This window comes from Belonocnema kinseyi, chromosome 9, assembly GCF_010883055.1.
Source record: "Belonocnema kinseyi isolate 2016_QV_RU_SX_M_011 chromosome 9, B_treatae_v1, whole genome shotgun sequence".
In the NCBI taxonomy this organism is placed as follows: Eukaryota; Metazoa; Arthropoda; class Insecta; order Hymenoptera; family Cynipidae; genus Belonocnema; species Belonocnema kinseyi.
This window is the reverse complement of record NC_046665.1, coordinates 70,109,893-70,131,803: the sequence shown is the minus strand read 5'-3', so window position 1 is coordinate 70,131,803 and position 21,911 is coordinate 70,109,893. Positions and strand designations below refer to the sequence as shown.

Sequence of the window (21,911 nt, the reverse complement as noted above, 5' to 3'; positions counted from 1 at the left end):
ACATATGTATGTACATATATACGAGTAGCGTTACATCAGAGTAGCACAAACTTTATTTTCAAAGAGCCCAATCATTATCTGACCAATTTTTCATTTTCCCTGATCTCTGATATTTAAAAACCAAAATTTTAAACTTATGACATTTTTAGCGTAGAATGTTTTATAAGTGGAACAAAACAATTTTATGCTAAAATTCTTAATTCATTATCATTAACAATTCTTTAAAGTGTCTCTTATTTAAATTCCATGACTTTAGCAAGCTTTGTTTAAATTTCCTGACTTTCCCCAGACTTTCCCTGGCCAGTAAACACTGATTTATTTTCCTTGACTTTTTTATTTACCCTTCATAACCCCTGACTTCAAACCACCTCACTTATAATATTTTTCTTCTACCCTCTGGCGATTCGTAACCTGCGAAGTGGTTATTAAAAATATATTAGAACAAGAGTTTACCCTAACTGTTCTTCCAGAGACAAATACCAAGTTTACTTTATAAATTTCTTGAGAGCGCCTCTCTAGTGATTCATGCAGCGTCTAATCTGTTAAATATCTATTCATTATCACGTTCACGCGTCCTCGGGGAATATTAAGACCTTATCCTCTAAGGAATGAACTCCCTAACAACTCTAAGAGCTGCTTATAATCACGCGCGGTATGGGTCTTTCTTATTATGATTAATTACGAAGGGTTAATGAGGCGCTCACGCGTTACCTTCCCCTCCACGTGGCGCGATCACGTCCTTTTATCTATATGATGCTTCATATCAACCAACAAATTTTGGATTTCGACAACATAATCCTCTTCCTCGATCTGTTTCACTCTTTCTCTTACTCTCGGCTCCCTGGACCCTGAATTAAAATCCCATAAAGCCGAGTCCCTTTCCTCGCGCCTGTCTCATTCGGTGCGCATTTATCGTCTTTAATTTCCATCCTCATGGATTATTCATGCCACCACAAGAATGCCCTTGTATGAGTGCATGTGTGCTTAGGTGAATAGGATAGAAAATTCGTCGTATATGGGTGTGTGGAGACACAGACACTGATGTGTCGACGGGTGGGTTGAAAGTACCCCAACTATGAGGTTGCAGGCTTTCTCTATTAAGCACGAGTCTGTAGACGTGGGTCAGGTGGCACGAACCTAGGGGTAGGTGAAGGGGTAGGAATTCGAGGATGAACAAGAGGTAGGGGTTAAGTAGAGGGAGTGAGGTGGATGGCCCGGGACAAACACGTCCGTACGTCTGTCCGTTTCTCTTGGATATATCAACCCGTTGGCTAACGAACCGACGCGTTTTCTGAATTCCAAAGAGCTCAGCTTTTAGTCGTACGGCCATCAGCGTTGCGGATCGTCCCTCTTAATCTTTGCTTCCGGACTCTGTGTTTTCTCCGTGATCCAATAACAAACGGAAAAACCGAATCCCGTTCACGGGACACGTTCAGAACATTCCGTACATTCGGAGGCTCAGATATAACTAGTAACTATCACGGGATTGTAAATTGCAGATGGACACTTTTGTCTGGATTTGGAATAATAGTGTAATTGGATTTAGTGGACCACGGGTTACGGTAGTACTGACCTACGTCATGTTTATTTCTTCAGAGCCTAAGGCTACATTTTGATCTTAAGTAATCGATTAATTAGAGATGGAAAAGCTGTTGACAACTACATAAATACAACACACTAAAAATAGAAACTGCTTCACATCTTCCTACTTAGATATCAATTGCTTACTCCCACAATCCACTTCTGGATCGGAATTTGTCGCCTGAGGATGCAATGTGTATATATTTCATCAAATTGCTAGGATCAGGATTGTTACAAACACGCAATTTCGAAATTCTCTGACTCTCCCTGACTGTTCTAAATTTTTAATTTCGATATAAATACAACCTCATATCTAGGAAATCAATAATATTAATGCAACAAATTTCTTATTTCTACATTTACTTTAAACATTTTCAGTAATAAGAGTCATCCAGAATTTTATGAAGGGCCATCTACAAATTACGTAAGATATACGTGAATTATGTGAATTTCCAAACACAAAGTTGATTTTCCGACTAAAATTTTCAGTTGAAAGATTGCATTTTCAATCAAGATAAAAGAAATTATCAATAATATAATTCAACTTAAACGAAACTAATGAATCTATTATAAGAACATTCACTCTCAACAAAAAGTGTAATAATTTATATTTCCATTACAAAATATTTTAATTTGCAACCAAAAACAGTCGAATTAAACCAAAAAAATACGAATTTTAAGCAAATTAGTTATATCCTTAGCCAAAACTAACTCACGTTCAAACCAAATGAATAAATTTTTTAACTATAAAAATGAATTCGTCTGCAAGAAGATTAATATTCTAACACAAAAGATGCATTTTTAACAAATAATAGGAATTTGCGTCCGACTAGTTGAACTTTCAACTGAAGAAGGTACATTTTCAAACAAACATGGTATATTAAAATTTTTAGTTAAAATAATTAGTTTTTACCAAGAAAAATAATTTTTAACTTAATAGTTATTTTTTGAACAAAAAAAAAGTTTTTTAACTTTAATGATGAATCAATCATCAACCAAAAAAAACAAACAAATTATTAACCAAAAAAGAGGAATGCTCAACACAAAATGTCAGTTGATGTTTCAATCCATGAAAATTGTTATTATAAACCGAAAAAAGTTCAATTCAACCAATAAAAGACTGTCATTCTACAAAGTAGTTAAATCCTCAACCAAAACAAATTAACCGGTGTGTTCATCGAAAATTCCCTGACTCTTGTAAGGTATTCCCTAAAATTTCCTAACTTTCCCTTAACTGGTAGCTTGTTAATTGAGTTTTTTAATTTTTAGCGTGCCTTAAAATACACATAATTGCAGCACGCATTACAATATAGATATGTTTTAATTCCAAATATTTAAATAAGAACAATCAAAATTGCACACGTTTGAACTTCCTTTAAGTTAACTTCCTTTAACTTCCTTTAAACAACCTTTAAAGTTGAAAATTTTTTAATTTATAGCATCACCATTTAAAAGATTCAAAATAATCTTTCCGAATTGAAGAACTTTACTGTACTCAGGCTTTCAATTTAGTATCGTAAATTTGATACCAACAAACATTTCAATTGAGCCCATTTTGATTATTTGAATTAAAAATACTATGATTTAGAAGGAAATAATTGGTACAATTATTTCGGTCATAGTCGTGAGATTATTGATGTAGTAGTAGTAAATATTTCAAATATAACCTTTTGTAGGTTTCATCTTTCAAAGTTCAATTATAAATATTTAACGGTTTTTCAGATTATAAAATCTTGAACTTGAAGCTCTAGATCTATAAATACTGAATTCCGAAATTGTTTCATTTTGAACTTTTTGAATTTTAAATTATACAATTTTAAATTGAAAATTATGCATTCAATTATTGATTTGGTTCAGTTCAAAATCACTTGTTTACAGGCGCTACCAGTTTAAAATTGTGAGATTCACCAAATAAGTACATACTAAATTCGGTAATTTCTATATTATTAACCACCTAAGTACAAAAATTCTCGAGTTTCTTATAATTTAGTATCCTGTTACTTAACAGTAAACACTTTCAATATGGTTTTAGTTTGAAATTACCTATTTTTAAGGCTTCTGTTAAAATTATCATTTATTATCTTTTATTGAAAATATTGATGCAATTGTAATACTTTTGTTTAAAAATCTTAATGGTAAATAATACAACTGTTTGCCCTTGTAGCAAATGTAAAACAGGGAAGAAAATAAAGACACCAAATAAAGTGCAAAAGGAGACTTAAAATTATATTTTTAAGATAAAGCATATCCCGTCCGTTTTGTATTAAATAATTAATAACTAATATATCCATAGATTGAAGTTTTCAAATTTCATTATTCAAAATGAAAGAATTTTTATTTTATGATCATGAGAATAAAACGATTAGAGAAATAAGGTTTTACGTTTGAAATGACAAGCGCTTATAGAACAGCACAAATGTCAAATTGAAATCCTAGAAATATTAAAGTAAAAAAGCTTTTCAATTAAGGATAAAATAATTCAAGTCCATTTTCCAGTTTTTTCATAAATGATTTAAGTCTTTTTGTGCATGTTTTGCAATTTAAAAAAGCATTGTATTCGAGGCTCCTATCCATATAAGTTATTTCTATCTGCAGTAAAAGAAACTAACCTTCTTAAGATAAATCGATTCTTCTTATCAGATAAAGAAGTACGATGGATGGAGCATCATACATCATATACCGTTTGCCCGAGAGTAAAAGAGCTTTCTCAAAATCAATTTAGTTTCTCAGAAGCGAAACTATGTCTATTTTCTTTATTTTAAATACATAGATATAATTTATTTAATTTAAAAAATAAATTAGACCCTTTTCCCAACTGCAATATTTCCAAAAACTGCTGTTGGGCGAGTAAATTATATGATTTTACAACAAGATGGAAGTTCCAATTTGTAATAAGTTTAAATTACTTTTGCATGATCATAACTCTATATTTTAATCAAATTTTTGAGTATGAGCTTATGTAAATTATATATTAATAAAAGGATTAGAATAAGAAATGGATATCATTCCAAAGTCAATTTTTTTTATCTGTGGAATTTCAGGGACTTATAGGCAATTGATCAACCTCTCAAAAAATTTTTGTAGTAAAAACAACTTTTATTTATTGCCAGTGAGAGGCGGATCATATAGCCTTAATAATAATTTAAGTACCAAAGCCCTTCCCGTTATGATAAGGTTTCTAGAATAAAGCGTAATTTGAGACTTACCGGTGGTGTACATTGCAACTCCTTTGAGGGTAACAGGTTCAAGGATGACAGGATCACTTCGACCTTTGGCATTGACAGCATATATAAGAAGCCTATAATTCCGGCCTGGTTCTAATCCGGCAATCTCAAAGATTGGTCCAGATGTGCTACCAGTGGTTCGGTTAAGGTATATGGTGTTCATATGATCATCATTATCCTCACCGAATACCTCAAGCTCAAAACTGGTCAACGGTAATCCTCCATCAAAACCCTCGTTACATCTCACAATTAACCAATCAACATCTTTTGGATCAGTCGTCTTGAAATCCTCATGACCTGCTTACAGAATGAACATTCAACTCAAAAAATGTATTCTTTTCACTAAATTTTATAAGCTCAAGCGAAGAGTCGCTACTTATGAGATTCAAAATTGAAATTTAATAATAAATAATTGAACATTTTGATTTTGAAAATTCTTAAATATAATAAATTCAAATTTAATCGCTAAAGTCGACTCATAGAAACCACTTCAAGGTGGCCGTCTTAACCATAAGACAAAAATTCCCAGACATTTCCTGGTCTCTTAATAGCTAACAACACATTTTCAAGGTCATTGAAATGATAAAATTAATACTTTTAAAGCTGAACATTTTTTTATTTGCAGTAATAATCTGAACTGCTTTTTAAATCGCTGAAAGTGAAGCTCTTTTGTATTTTATGCTTTAAAATTGAAGATTTGAACATTTGCTTTTCAGAATTTTTCAATTCAAACGCTCAGTCACGTACAAGTATAAAACTTACAAATGCCGTTAAACTAGAAAAAAATATATTTTAAACTTCCGTAAATTAAACAGTTTAAATATTTCTGACTAAAAAATATAAATATTTTAGACTGAAACGATATTTGAAAAGGATTTTGAGTTAGATAAGAGTAATGACTTATAAATCTATTATTTTAAATTATTTGAAAATTAAAAATATTTTATAAAGTTTCAATCGGGCGTTTAGATTAATTAATGAATAAAAATTTATTTATTTATTTATGTTCGCCGTTCATCAACTTAAAACGTTTTTCACTCAAGATTTTGTATAGCAAATACTTTTTATTTTCAAAATTTGTAAGTCTTTAGGATAGAATTTAAAAATTCTTTAAATTTTAAATTTAAACTCACAAATAAACACATAAAATGGAACATTTTTAAAGTAACAGATTTTAGAATTTCACATTATAAACTGAATTATTTTATAATTAAAGAACTCAGCCATTGAACTTGTTAATTTAACAAAGTTGAAAGCGACCTGATCTTAAATTCGATTATATCACATGATATAATATTTGTAAAATATAAAGTATTTAAATAGATTTAATACTAGAAACTAACTCGAAAGAGCAAAAATAATTAAATCAAAGGCAAATTTTAAATACAATTTTTTATACATGTTTTAGTATATATTTTAATTAAGTTCGGAATATTGTTTTAGTTCAATACTTTTTAACGAAATTATAAACAAATGAAATTTAAATTGAATAACTGATTTACTTGTCTAACAAATAAAATGAATTAGGCACTTTAAAAAAAAGATGTGTTGACTGCAGAATTCATTACTTCACGTTAATTTATATTCAAATGAGAATTTAAAAATCAATTTTATCAAAATGTCAGTTTAGCACATGCCCCAGTTTTCCATTAACTACTTCAATTATTCCAAAATAAATTATTTTATATTTTAATTTTCATACCTCAAATTTAAAGACCTTTAATTAAGTTATTTCAGGATTAAGTGAGACAAAATTAATAATATGAAATTGAAAGCGCTTGCAATTTTACAATTTTTAATTGAAGGTGTTTAGCATTAAATAATTTTTCATTTGCTGAATACAAAGACAATAAACTTGTATTCCTATTACAGTTTGTTGATATTCAGTGTCTGATGATACTTTTTTGCAATATCTTGAAACATTTCATGCGACCCTTTTTTTGGTCATTTCTGCACCTCCTAACCAATCCGAGACTTATAAGCTTTACTTTAAACGGAAATGGTCTTGTAAAATTCTCATAAAACGATATGTTCTCAATAATAACAATAAACATAAAACCTGGAGAAATGAATCGTTTGAACATGAAGATTGAACAGGTAGCCATAATAGAGCAATGAAATAAGGATTACGGAAATTTGTAGTGTTAAGTGAGGAAAATTTTATGTCGAGTGAGGTGATAAGGAGCGATAAAAGGCGAATGATTGCTGGAGGGAAAGGAGTTTTTATGGATAGAGATCACGCACGATTTAGGGGTTGTAATAGGAAAAGGGGATATTTTTACAATCCTCACTCACCCTTACCCATGCGATACGCGTATGGTCCTGTTGACTGTTGAGCCGAGCAGTTTTGTAGAGGATAGGGTTTCCCTGCGACAATGATCTGAAAGAGACAGGGTGTCTTTTGCACCCCTATTCGATTTCTTGCCCAGCATGCGACTGTCCCGTAGTCCATGTCGTTGGCAGGAGTGTAATTCAGTCTGGATCCGTGCCAATTGTTCGTGATCAATCGTAGGGACTTCACCTGTGTATACCTAGTAGGTGGCACGTTCATCAATTCCCCGGAATTGTTGAAGGTCCAGTGAAATGTTATGGGCGCCGGTTTCGATTGAACTCCGCAAACTAATGAAATTGTTTCGTGCTTCAGTGCACCTACTACTTGCGTCGACGAACCGTCTTTACACATTGGTGCATCTGAAATTTGCAGATTTCAAGTTTTAAATTTTTACTTTACCCGCGTAAATTTCTAATACATCGATCAATATTCTAAAATTCCGCAGTGCAAAAAAAAGTTAAGAGAATAAGCCACAGTAGAACAAAAAGGCGTTTAGTAGCCCACTAAGACGTTACCTTAATCTTGAAAGTCTCCCCTCTCCATTCCCCGATCGCTCCTGTCTTCTATCCGATCCTGTCATATACTGTCCTGTCCTATCCTATCCTGCTTTGCCCTATCCCCTTATCTAGCTTATTAATGGCCCCTCCCTTCACATACTTCCCCCTCCCACACTTCCATCACTTCCACACTCTCCCGTAACTTCTCTTATTTCCCGTCCCCACCTCCTCTCACTGCATTCTCCCCTCCTATACTAGCCTTTACAAACTCTACACTCTCCTCTTCCTGACCCCCCTCACCCATACTCTCACTTCCCCATCCTCTACATCCCTTTCAGCCCTAACTTCCCTACATACCCATTCTAACATCCCTTCCCTACTTCCCCTATTCCCAATTCCTCTGGCATACGTCTCCTCCCCTCGCCCCCTGCTATCACTTCCTTGACTTTCCCTTCACTCACTTACCCTGCTTACCAACCACTAACTTCCCCTCCCAATTCTTACCCTTTGCTCATTTCCCTTCTCGGTAAAAAGAATGCGACGGATGGACGCCCGAACGAATCTGCCGGCTTTGGCGAGAGACTGCGAAATCCTACAAATTCTTAATTCTCGGCATTTTTCAATAATCGCTAATGACCAATTCCATTCCAGATCATGCAACAATTGACGCAAATTCGACGTCATACTTGTAAATGATTTAGTATTTAGATATATCGTTCAAGAGTGAAAATAAAAAGACGGATTTTACTGATGGATAAGAAAGTTTGTTGCTGATTTTTTACAACCATGTGATAATAACCGGTGATTTCTCAAAAAATGATAGCAATTCCTTCAAAATATAGTATTTTCTTAACGAGCATACATATTTAAAATTTTCTTTGTTTATTCGACATGGAACCGGTCGTTCTCCCCATTGATTCAAAAAAATGTGGAAAAAATGTAAATGTGATAAAATAGCAGTAGTTTTTCTAAATTTTTTGGAAATAGTTATTTTTAGAAACGCCACTTTTCACCATTCTTTTTTTCATAAAGATAAATGGTAAGATGTACTACATATTAACTGATTTTCTTTAATGGTAAATTGCTACCAAAGGGAGAAATGTGAAGAGGAAAGTGTTGTTTAGTTGAAAATTTTACAAATAAGTAATTTTCACTCTTTTCATATTTGGCACTTTACCAACTAAACTTTAATTACAAAATAGATGATATAACGTATCCTTTACAGTCTCGATCTCATTTATTATTTCATCCTGATCATTATTTTGCTTCTAGATTAAAAATATTATAAATACATAAACTTCAAGAATTTTATTGCTCGAACTCAGATATTTTTTTGTAAATATTGTATGGTCCTTACAAATATTTTTCCGATAGAAACAAAAGGATAAACTATACAAAATATTGCATGAAATCAAGACTCTGCCAAAAAGACGTTGTATGATTTATATAGTAATTAAAGGTACGTTGTAGCGGTACAAAATAATAAAGAGCACAATCTACTTTTTTTACTAAAATTTGCAATCAAACAACATTATCCCCTTCGAATTTCAATTTTAAAATATTGAAAGCTTGTCAGATCGTTCAAAATCAGGCATATTACGTTGATTGCGAAAAAATTTAACATTCGCGATTTTCACAAAACTCTGAGTATTGCAAATTTCTGCAATTTCTTGTTGTACCACGAAACTTAAAGATATTGAGCGATTTATTTTAAATTTCACTCTAGTTATAGAGAATGCAAAATGAAAGTTTTTCGTGCTAGGCTATTTTTAATTAAGAATTTTTTTGTATTTCGACCAACCCTACTTCACAGCTTGTCCCCTCACAGCTACCCTCAATGGAGCTCAAATCACAGATGTAAGCACTCCTGATGTTGTTTACATTCTCATCTCAATGAATAGGTTTTGATTTTATATGGAAATTGATTTTTGTGGATTTAATTAAACCTCGACGTTTTCTGACTCACTTTCAAAGGAATTATTCGATTTTATTGCCTTTAGTATAATGTTTTAAGCTATAGAAAGAAATAACGAGTTTGTTCAGCGGACATTTTAAATTAATGGTTCTAGTTTTCTCTATCGAAAACGTTATTAAAAAATTTCTAATTTTTATTTTTCAGCAAAACTATACGAGATAAGAAAAAAGAATGTTAAAAAGCAAAATTGTTTATCGCAAAAGAATCTACAAAATTTGATTCACACGATATTTTTAATAAGGCATATAGTTTTTCTTTTACTTCAGTAGAATCGCATGATAGTCACACTGCTCAAATTTTACCCTACACCTGAGTTCCAGAAATCTAGAAAAATTGCTAGGTATTATTTTAGCATTACCAAAGATAATCTTTCAGTTTCCTAACTCAAATTAATTGTTTAAATTTTTTTAATCGGCGAAGTTAAAGTAACCAAGGAGACTCTACGACTTAACATGAAAAACGTTATTAAAAATAAAAAATTCAATTTTTGGCAAAACTCTGAAAATGGCGAAGAAATATTAGCAAGAGCAATTATTATCGTAATTTAAAAGAATCTGTATTATCATCAGAGGTAGTTGCTAACGGTCAGTATATTTTATTACACAGTCTATGACAATAAAAATCAAAACTATCGACTAAGTTCACTCTAAAAAAGAAGCAGAAAATACTGAACGCCATGTCTGACTAAATGGAAAATAGTTTGTTTTTTTTAAATTTAGAAATTCAATTTTTCTGTAAAAAGATCTTCTCACTTCGCTCCACTAGGAATCGAACCACAGAACTTCCGATTGTCCGTCAAGTGCTTTCCCATTAAGCTGTTAGAGAGATCAAGAGAATATTTTTGCAGAAATACACGCTATTTAAAGCCACGTGTTACATTTGTGATAGGATTAATTTAAAGGAATCTTTATTATCATCATAAGTATTTGCTATCTATCAGTGGAGCGAAATAAGAAGATCTTTTTCAGAAAAATTTAATTTTAAAACGTAAAAAATTAATTTTACATCTAGTGAGAAATGGCGTTAAGTATTTTCTGTTATTCAAAGACTTAGCTTGTTCGATAGTTTTGATTTATATTTCAACAAATTGTGGAATTACATCTACAATGATCGATAGCAACTACCTTTGATGATAATACATATTCCTTCAAATTACTCGTATCATAAATGATAGACTTTAAACAGCGTGTATTTCTGAAATAAAATTATTTTTTTCGATCTGTCTAATAGCTGAATGGGAAAGCATTTGACCAGTAATCGGAAGTTCTTTCGTTCAAATCTCAGTTGAGTGAAGTGAGAAGATATTTTTTCAAAAAAATTTCATTTTAAGGAATCTTTCATCTCAAAACGATTTATTAATTTGTTTATAACAATTTTTTCACACACGCATAGTTTTCGTTCAAATTATGTAAAATATAATTTTTGGGTAAGCGACATAAGATGTAATGAGATTTTTAATATAAAAATTGATCTCTTAAAATATAAGACCCGAACCGAGATACATACATTAATAAAACATACTACATTTAATAAAATAGCCTATGAGTTCTATGAAAAAAGGTTCATTTTATGCTATAAATAGTATAAATGATACCTAAAACTTGACCCAGAATTATTGCAGTGTCGTTTACATATGCGGCCAATCCTAGGATTGCTGCTCAAACGTCCCTGGTCTTAAAATAGTCGTAAGGCATGCCAGAAACCAAAACGAAAAAAAATCAGGAGTGCACTCACCTTATTGGGCTAAGCTCAATCGAGAATAATTATGCTCCATTTACTCTAAAAGTATTTTTTTAATTTTCGATCCCTGAAAGTTTTCTATTCGGGGACTTTTCCATGAATTTTTCCCAATATGCATCAAATCACCCTAAAAGCCCTTTATTATCGATGGAAATTATCCAAAATCTATGAAATCATGTGGCATTTTCATTATTCGAAAATATTTCCAATTTTCACGTTCATAGAACTTTAAGTTTTTATTTCAATACTTATTTTTATAGTTTCAGTCATATTTTATTATTGACAACTAATACGAGAGTGAACCCGATTTATTCTCCGATTTATTACATTATGAATTGAACAGACATATTTTCCAATATATTAACGTCTCCTGTCTTATAAATTTAAACTACAAAATACTATCTTTTGAATTTTGCAAACGTTATTGCTCTTGAACAGTGGGCACTAATTTCATCTGGTTGTGAAGTTGCTGTTACTTTTGCCGAAAAAGTATCGAGTGTACTTCAAAAAGTGTGTTAAAAGTGTATTTGTTGCATGAACTAACCGCTTGATGAGTTTCATCAAAGATATTAAATTTATTTCAAATCAAGTTCTTTCCGGAGACGCTTATTCACATTTATCTGAAAAGTATTTTATTATTTCAAATAATTCCTATACAAGAGTAAAATATTTGATCAAGAGCGTGCATAAAGAAATAAATGAACCGAGTACTTTTTGAATGATACGTGAAAAAGTTGAATTCATCCTCCCAAGTGGAAACTTGAACTGATAATGGCTTCATTGGTCCAGAAGTAACCCAATATCCGATCCAGTATTGATTGTAAACGCAAGTAATGGATGCACGTTTCCACTTGGGACTTCTGTACTCTCTAATTTCTATAATATTCTTGACATTTGTATTAATCGTGGTTGGTATTGATTTTTCGACTCACACATTACTTCCAGGGAGACGGGTCGACTAGTCGCCTTTCCTTCGATGTTGGCTGCCATGCAAGAGTATTCTCCAGCCGAACTTTTTGACACGCTTTGCAGAACAAGAGATTGACCACCGGGAAGGATAATACCGGCAGTGATGTTTTGATGAAGCTCCTTGCCGTCCTTGTACCAGGCAAGTTTATATGCCTTTGGGTTGGCCTTTACTTCGCACTCGAAGTACACATCATCTCCTTCGTTTATGTTACTAGCAAGTAAACTTTTCCCTAACCTGATCCTCACTACTGGAACATCTGTGAATATTCGCAGGAAAGAAGCTCTATTAAGAGCAGAAAAACAGCAGAATCAAAACACTCTTTTTAATTTAAATTCAAAAACTACGAACCGGAATCAAAGATACAAAAAGACAGAAAAATAAGAAATGGTCGTCTGTTTAAAAATGTTTCCTACATTTTTTTCTATTTACCCCAAACCTCCTTTCCAACCCTCACACACATATGCAAATGTCTTCTTTTGATTTCGTCTAATGAAGATGCAATGATACACTAGAAGTAAGCCTTAATAATATACAATAGATGTTATTTTTCCTTTTACTTTAAATATCTTTCAACATTAAAATCATTGGTGTTATTTTTAATTCTTATTACGCTTATTTATTTAAATCTTCTTTGTAATTTACGGAACCCAAATCCACAAAACCAATAACTAGTTTTTTTAAGGGTCTGAAAAAATGAAAAATATTGATTTCATTTTACAAGTAAAACATCCAAATACAGACTTTACGTTCCTACACCTGTTCCCTGATTTCCCCCCCTTTCTAAAAATTTCTCTTCTTTCCCCTGCTTTACAGAAACATCCCCCTTTTCTCATACATTCCTTAATCGCGAACGAAATCTACTAAGAAAATCTCAATCTTTTTAATTGAAAGTTGATTCTCTTTAATTGGAACGTCTACTCTTTTGTTTTTGTTTCAGAATTCTTGTCTATTTGCTAAAAAATCTACTATTTGGTTAAAAATTTAACTATTTCCTTAAAAGTTCTTTTTTCTACATTCTCATCATTTATGATTGAGAAAGTATTAGAATTGTCGGAAATTTGACATCACCCTTTTTCAACGGATCTCCACGTTTCGAGACCCCCTGAATCCGGGAATCAAGTTTTCACGATGGCGCCTGTCTGTCTGTCCGTCCGGCCGTCCGTGCGACCGTAAACACGATAACTCTCGAAAAAATAAACGAATCAAATTGATCTTCGGCACACTTTTTTTAAGATTTCAAATCGTAGATTTCAAATTCCACATCAGAGGTTTTCAATGGAAACTTGCCTATCACATCATCGTTCATTACGTATTCCTCATGTATTTCTAAAACTGTCAATTTCTGTTCGTCCGTCCTAACCTACGCCAATTTTGTTTTTCTCGTACAATTTTAAAAAATGTAGGGTAATCGATTGAAGTCTCGAAAAAATTTTTTGAGACTTCAAAAAAATTACTAAATTTTAATTAATTTTCTTAAAACTATTGACTCAAATGTTCCTTTTTTTATGTGACTGAAAATTGATCTGTTTGACTATTTAAACTACCATCAACTCAGGTAACAATGTATTCAAATCTACGTAATTATCTATCATATTTGTTCGTACTAAAATTACTAATTTTTATTATAATTATTTAGGTTTAAGAACCTTTGAAAAAGGTACGCATGTGTACTGAAACGTCAGGAAGTTTTGAAAGGAGTTTTTTCTATTAAATAAATATCTGAGTTTCGAAGAACATGTTTTTTTGAGTCATATTTATTTTTTCGATTTACGATTGGACCGTAAGACATAAAGAATTTGAAATCTACGATTTGAAATCAATAAATTTCAACGGTCGAAGAAAGGATTGATTTGTTTCATCAAATCATTTTACACTTTTTAAGGTCCTAAAAGAAAAGACGAGTTCATAAACCAGCCATTTTTGATAAAAATTCAAAAATTGAGCGCATTTTGAAAATTTTTGAGACCACTTTTTTCAGAATTTGAAAATTCTATGTACGGATATTTATAGTATTAAAAAGAGCAAACAATTTATCTTCATGACTTTTTTCGATTAAAAGAAAATTCTCAGAGTTAAAGCGTTTTCAAGAATTTTTTAGTCAACCGAAAATCAAAATTTGAAGCCGAAAAACGCACGATATGAAAAAAAGTTAAGAGAAGAAAAACATTACTTTTTGATAGACCTGCAAGATTATCATAACCAATTTTTGGATTTTCTTCAAAAATCGAAAATTCAAATTTTGAGTGCACAAAAAATAATGGAAAATAAAAAATTCCATTTTGTGGACAAACTATGTAGGGTAAGAAAAAAGATGAATGAACAAAAATGGTTATCCCAAAAAAGATCTACAATGTCGTTAAGAATCACTTCTTGATAGGACGCGTACTTTTTGTTTTATTTGTAAAAAGTAACGTTGAAAAAAAAATAAAATAAAAAGAATTGTGTGGAAAGCGACGAAAGTTACGAGAAAAAAATCCAACAAAGCTTGTTTACAAATGCCTGTCGGAAATCAAGAGCGCAGCGCGAGTGTCACGATGAGAATGTGTACCTCAAAGCCTACAGAGCTTTGAGAAACTTAATCTTTGACTATACTTAATTAAGTAGACAATTTCAAGGAATAAATATCCGAGCGCGAGATTCAACCGTCGCGCGCAAATCAATTTGAAATTGATTATTTTTAATTGAAAATTCAATTACTTAATTGAAAATATATATATTATTTTGTTATAAATTTATATTTTTTTGGTCGAAAATTCATCTTCTTGATTGAAAATGAAATTGCTTGTTAGAAAGTAAAACTATTTTCTTAAGGAGTTAAACCACGGTAGAATTTCCAAAAAATCGAAATTTTTTCTGCTTAAAAGGTATTTTAGGGTCTTAAAAATAATATGCCAAAAGATGGATGGAGAAAAAAATGTATGAATGACCAAATTTTCAATTCCGCTGCAACGCCTTTCAAGTATGCTCCGGTGATTTCAGAGTACTAAAAACTTTAAACGCGGTCTTCTCGAAACAACTTTTTTTTTTAACTGGCCGGAATAATAAATCAAACAAATCCTAACCGATGTATCTGAAAGTTTTAAAATATAGTCAAAATTCCTTTCTCCAGGGACGTCTGCAGGATTTTTTTTATATGGCATAGTTTTTTTTATAAACAATTTTGTAACGATTTTTTTCATCAAATTTAAAACTTCTTTTAAAAGGACACCATGTCGCGAGAAATCATTATATGGAGAAAAAATCCTACGTTCGTCTTTGCTGTTGTTCTGTAGAATCGAAAACTCTTTGGTTTTTGATCAAGGTCAAAAATTTCGGGAGATAGGTTTCCGGTCGTGGACACCTTTAAAAAAAGGCGTCGACGGAGAAATACTGCGCAGTCGCCATTTTTCCATTAACGAATTTGAAAATAATATTCTCTGTACTTTATTATTATTATTATTATTATTATTATTATTACAAATCCCATTTTACAAACTTTCGGTTGATCTCTTTATTTCGCCAAACATAATTCCCGAAATATGTCTATTCTTTCGCGCTCTGCAGCGGTTTAACCCCTTAAAAAAATTGTATTAATTAAAGATTGAACTAATTTCTAAAAAATTACTTTCTTTGTTGAAAGTTAACTTTTATTTGATTCATCATTTTAGTTGTAAATTCTACTATTTTGTTGAAAGTTATATTATTATTCTAAAAATTTAACTATTTATTTAAAAAGTCATCTTTTTTTGCATAAAATTGAACTCTTTTGTTGAACATATGTTTTTTTTTAATCAATAATTCATCATTTTGGATTAAAAATTCAACTGTCTTCTAAAAATTGTGTCTTCTTGGCTTGAAAATTTAATTATGCAGTTGAAATTGCAAACCTGTTTTTAGATAAAGTTCAATACTTTCTGTTTTATAATTCTAACATTAGGGTAAAAATTTATCTTTTAAGTTAAAAATTCAACTTATAAGTAAAAAAATACCTTTTTTGTTAAAAAATCGTCCTTTGTGCTTGGAGGTTCGCCAATTTGATTGTAAATGCAACTGTTTGGAAAATTAGTATTTTATTCTTGAAAGATCAACTACTTGGTTGAAAATTTTACTGTTCGATTTGATATTAATTTGTTTAGTTCTTGAAAATTATACAATTGGTTGCAAACGCAATATGATACTTATACATTAGTTTCATTTATAAGAATGAATTTCCCTATTAATCCCCTATTTTCGTGAAAAATCATCCTATTTCCCCTGCTTTTAGAGCTATCATGTTAGGCTGTGAAGTCTGTTAAAATATTATGTTTGCAAGTTTCGTTTTTTTATTAGTCCTTCATCAAATTAAACAAGTGAACAATTTTTGACTTGAAAGGAAAGGGGGTTTATTTTTAACGTCACCCTTGGGGGTGACGTCACCCTATAATAAATCATCGAAAGATGAATTTATGTGCAAAAACGAATTTTGTTTGAATCGGATTCACAATCAATGGTACTTTACCTAAATGGAACACTGCTCGAAATTCAACGGAAGATTTTTGAATCTCTCAATAGTATGTATGGATATCGATAGAGTGAACCATTGAGAACAAGGTACTTGCATTTTCAATATAAATTTTTCAAGTAGACCATAAGTAGAGCGAATCTTTAAATGGAGAGTTGCATTCAGGAAGTACCGAACTAAAAGGATTAAACTTTTAAACATATTGAAAATATACTTGCATTCTTGCGCATTCAAATGTCAGCTTCTGCTTGCTTAAAAACCATTCAGGGGCCATAAATACACCACGTTGCCAGTTTGATCGCACAAAATTAGTTAAATAAAAATTATGTTGATACCGTATTGAATTCAATATAACACGGTTGAAATTCTTACGATTTTTAGTCGAAGTATATTGCATTTTAAAAAAATGATTGAATTTTAAACCAAAACAGAACAATTTTCAACAACAAAAATAATTTTTTAAGATCAAGTTGCATCAACAACCAAATAGTTGAACTTTCGAACAAACAAGATTCAATGTTATCAATATAATTAAACTTTAAACCAAAAAGTTTAATTGTCAAGCCAAAAATGACTAACTTTTCAGAAACAGTTGACGGAGAAGTTAATTTTCAATGAGGAAAGGTGACTCCTCTACTATAAACGAAGTAAAAAAAGTTGATTTGCAAAAAGTTCAATTTTCAACAGAATACATAGTTACATTTTTTTAAACTGTTAAATTTCAACAAAATAGTTGAATTGTCAAACTAAAAAGATTAATTTTCAAGCAAAAAAAAATTAAAACTGAACCAAAGGCAGCAGAATTTTTAACCAAATAGTTGAATTTTCATGTGGAAAAGATGAATTTTTTAGAAGAACGTTAGAAATAACGTTAATTTTAATTCAAGAAAGATGAATTTGAAACCAAAAAAGATAACTTTTGTAACATGAAAGATGAATTTACAATTCAAAAGGACGAGTTTCCAACAAAATAGTTGAATATATGATCATGCCAGACGACTTTAACAAAGTAGTTTAATTTTTAACAAAACAATATTCAGTTAATAAATGAATTAAAAAAAATGTCTACTAATTGAATTCAATAAACAAGACCAATTTGTAACAAAATTGTTGAATCCTCACACAAAAAGATGAATTTTCAATCAAGAAGAATATATTCATTCTCAGAAACACGAATTTTAAACAAAATATATCAATTTTCTCTCAAATAGTTGAATTTTCAACTTGTAAACTATACATTTTCAATCAAAGTTGAATTTTCAGATAAAAAAATTAGTTTTTGAATTTTCTACAAAACCTTTGAATTTTCAATAAAAATATATTAATTTTCAACAAAAAAGATGCAGTTTTAACCTAAAATTATTATTTTGTACCATGAATAGCATGCATATAAAAAAGGAATTTTCAAACAAATAACTGAATTTTCAACTCGAAAAGATTAATTTTGGATTAAAATATTAATTTTCTATTATAAATATAAATTTTTATCTAAAAATGAAATGGTTAAATTTTGTAATAAAAAAATTTATTCTTGACCAAAAAAATGATAACTTCCAGCACAATCGCTAAATTTCAAATCTTAGAGACGAATTTTCAATTCAGGTGTTTGTCATGCAAAAAATCGAATCCCTGGAAAGGAAATTATTCTATGCTTTAAATGATTAAAATGGTATTATCAGTCATGTATTTTAACAGAAAAAAATATAATAGTTAAATTTTCAGTTGAATGAGTCAACGTTCACCAAAAAATGAAACGAATTTTTAACAAAATAGTTTAATTTCCCAATAAATCATAGAATTTTTAACCAAAAAAGATGAATTTAAAATTAAAAATATAAAAGTATAAGACTTGTCAACAACAAAAATATACCTTTAAACCAAAATTAGTGGGCTTTTATTATTGGTATGTACGGTTTGTATTAATGAAGTTCGCATTTAAGCAGAAAAAACAAGAAAAGGGAAAAGTTTCTTGAAAAGTAGACAAAAAAGAAGTATTCTTTAAAAGAGGTATGAAGACGGGAACAGGGAAATAGGAAGAAAAGCTTAAAGTCTTAAATACGAAAAAGACTGTCAAACCTAATTTTTTATTGATCTGTACTGCTGCAGGTGCATATTTCACAAAATTCGCAAACTTGGTTAAAATTTATAATCGGGAAATGTACTAAACGTTATTTAAAGTTCGTAACGTTACTTTTACTGTCCACTTCGTCCCTGTTAACCGACGCAGTTTTAGCACCACACCATCCATCCCTAAAATTTGTAACGTAGTTTATAGACGACCCCTTAGAACCGAAATTCGAGAACTCTCTGAAGAAGGTTGTTGGTTTGAAGGGAATTTGAACCTTTAAGTTTAGGGATTATTATTTGCTTACAGTGAACGACCAAGAGCCATTTGTCCTCTAGAGCACTCTCGGGTATCACATTATTCTCAGCTCGACAAGTCAAGAATTTTCCATTATCCTCTATAGTCGGTACGTAGCTGAGCACACTTCTGGATACGTTAACATTATCTGCAAACTACGAAGAGCTCAGTCTCACACCAATGAAAAAAGTTAAGGATTAATCAAAAAAGATATTCACATTTCTCGCCATATGCTTCACGTGGTTGTTACCCTTCCACCAAGTAATTGTTGCCTTCGGCCGAGAACCGGAACTCGTGCATTCTATCTCGTAGGTTCGTAAAGCTGATAACTGGGGAACCTTATTCGTTATGTTCACCATCAACGGCTTAACTACAAAAATGTTTTGCAATTCATTTATTATTGTTTGCTTTTTATTAGGGTGGCCGCAGGTTAGGAAAAAGCTGGAAATCAGGGAAAAGACAGGGGATTTTTTAAATCAGGGAATGTCAGAGATTTTATAAACCAATTAACAAAAGTTAGGGAATCTCTGTAGGAAGTACGTTAAGTGACTAGCAGGATTAATCAGAACTACGATACTGTCAATTTAGTCAATTTTTTCTAAAGTCACCTTTTTGTCACTTTTTAAAATAAAAAGAACACTTTAGTCACTTTTCTTTTAATGAATCCAAGGGTTACTCTCCATTCAATTCAGGTCTATACCTATTTCTGAATTTTGAACAGATTTCAATAATATTTGAATGAATTCCAAAGAATTTCAAAGATTTAAGGTTATTTTTTAAAACTTAAAGGAATTTTCAAAACCTTTAAAGAGTTTCAAGAAGTCATTTTTACCAGCTTTAAAAAGTTTCAAGGGATCTTAAATGTTTTCAAATGATTTGAAATATTTTAAGGTATTTTAAAAGATTTTAGGAAATTTAGAATCGAAGTAAACATTGAAAGGATTTCGAAAAATTCTTTAGATTTCAGGGAATTTTTAGGAATCCTAACAAATTTTCAAGAACTTAAAAATTTTTTAAGGAATTTCAAAAGATTTCAATGGATTTTTAATTATATGAAAAAATTTTAAAAGATTACAAGTCATTTTTACGAGATTTGAAAAATTTCAAGGGAATTTAAAAAGTTTGCAAAGGATTTCAAAAAATTTGAAATATTTAAGGATTATTTAAAAGATTTCAAGGAATTTAGAATATACTTGAAAAATCTTCACGAATTGCAGATTATTTTAAAGATTTTTAAGATATCCTAAAAAATTTCCAGGAATTTTGAAGAGCTTTAAAAAGTTTCAAGGCATTTTAAAAGAATGTAAAGGAATCGAAAAATTTTAATATATTTTGAAAGATTCTTAGTCATTTTTACACGCTTTGAAACGTTTCAAGTGATTTTAGAAGATATCAAAGAATTTGAAATTTTTGGGTATTTTAGAGATTCCAAAAAATTAGGAAAAATTTTTAAAAATTTAAAAGATTTCAAAAGATTTTAAAGTTTTTAAAGTACTTTAAAAACTACAAAGAATTTCCATGAAATTTAAAAAGTTTCTTGGGATTTTAAAAGATGCTAAAGAATTCGAAATATTTTAGGGTATTTTAGAACATTTCAAGAAATTTAGAAAAGATTTCAAAATTTCGAAGAAATTCCAAGGGATTTTAAATATTTAAGGGTAAAAGATTTTAAGTCATTTCAGCAAGATTTTATAATTGTCATGGAATTTCTAGGTTTTCACCGAAATTTTATAAATTTTTTTCACCAAACTTTATAAAGGTTTAAAGAATTTACTCGAATATTGGTAAATACTGAACAATCCTATAGGTTTAGTAAGGTTTCAGAATACCTCAAAATAAATCAAGGGATTTTAAAAAATGAAGGGTCAAATATCCCAAATCATTTTACAAAATTTTTAAAAAATTTAAGGAGTTTGTAAGGATTTGAATCATTTTAACCAAATTAATACAAAATCTCCCAGGGGTTTAAAGAATATACTAAGGAATTTCCCAGAAATTTTTTATCAATGTTAATAATGTGAAGGTAAGGATTTAAAAGAATTTTAAATGTCATAGGGTATTTTTAATGGATTTCAATCATTTCTAGTTATTTTAGAGTATTTTTCAAATGCCAAGTAATTTCCGAGGGCCTCAAAATGTTTCAAGAGGTAAAAATATTTTAAATAATTTGAAAAATGTCAGGGAAATTCGAAATATTGCCAGGAATTTTTAGTTGATTTCAATCAAATTAAAATATTTCAAATACTTCAAGGAATTTTTGTAGGTTTGGTTTGATTAATCCTAAAGTCGTTTAAACTTAACTTGAATTCTTAGGCACTTCATGAAATCATTTTGAAATCCTTTAAATATTTCTAAACTCCTATCAAAGGTACTGAGTTCAACTATTTTTTACATCTTTTTTAATTGATTTCAATTCACTAGAAATTTTTTACATTCGATATGAATTTCATCGAATTCTTTTTAATCCCTTTAAGTTCCTCTAAATTCCCAATTTTCCTGAAATAAATTTTTTCTAAATTTCTTTTGGAATTAATGTAAATGCTTTGAAATTGAACTCAAATTGTTTTATGTGGTTAACGTCAACTTGTCGAAATTTGACTTTTGGATGAGAAAGTAGTCACTTTTGGTGACTTTTTCGATTTAAATCAGTCACCTTTTCAATGACTTTTGTAGCCACGGAAAGAAGCCTTTATAGTTTCGAACGGGTGTCCGTCCAAATATAGTACTTTTTTCCCAGATGGGGGGGGGGG

At 30.5% G+C, this 21,911-nt stretch overlaps 1 protein-coding gene across 2 annotated transcripts in view; it reads right to left on the bottom strand.

The window, feature by feature from the left end:
* Positions 1–21,911, bottom strand: part of LOC117180368 (hemicentin-1-like) — a 95,279-nt gene that overhangs the window by 6,950 nt on the left and 66,418 nt on the right. The window contains exons 4-8 of one of the 2 annotated variants that reach the window (XM_033372837.1): positions 19,380–19,531; positions 19,172–19,316; positions 12,282–12,575; positions 7,101–7,496; positions 4,788–5,102 (exon numbers count right to left, since the gene is read on the bottom strand). In XM_033372837.1, the coding sequence (XP_033228728.1) occupies positions 4,788–5,102; positions 7,101–7,496; positions 12,282–12,575; positions 19,172–19,316; positions 19,380–19,531 (1,302 nt within the window). The remainder of the gene's footprint in view (positions 1–4,787; positions 5,103–7,100; positions 7,497–12,281; positions 12,576–19,171; positions 19,317–19,379; positions 19,532–21,911) is intronic. The other variant, XM_033372838.1, reaches the window with a different exon arrangement.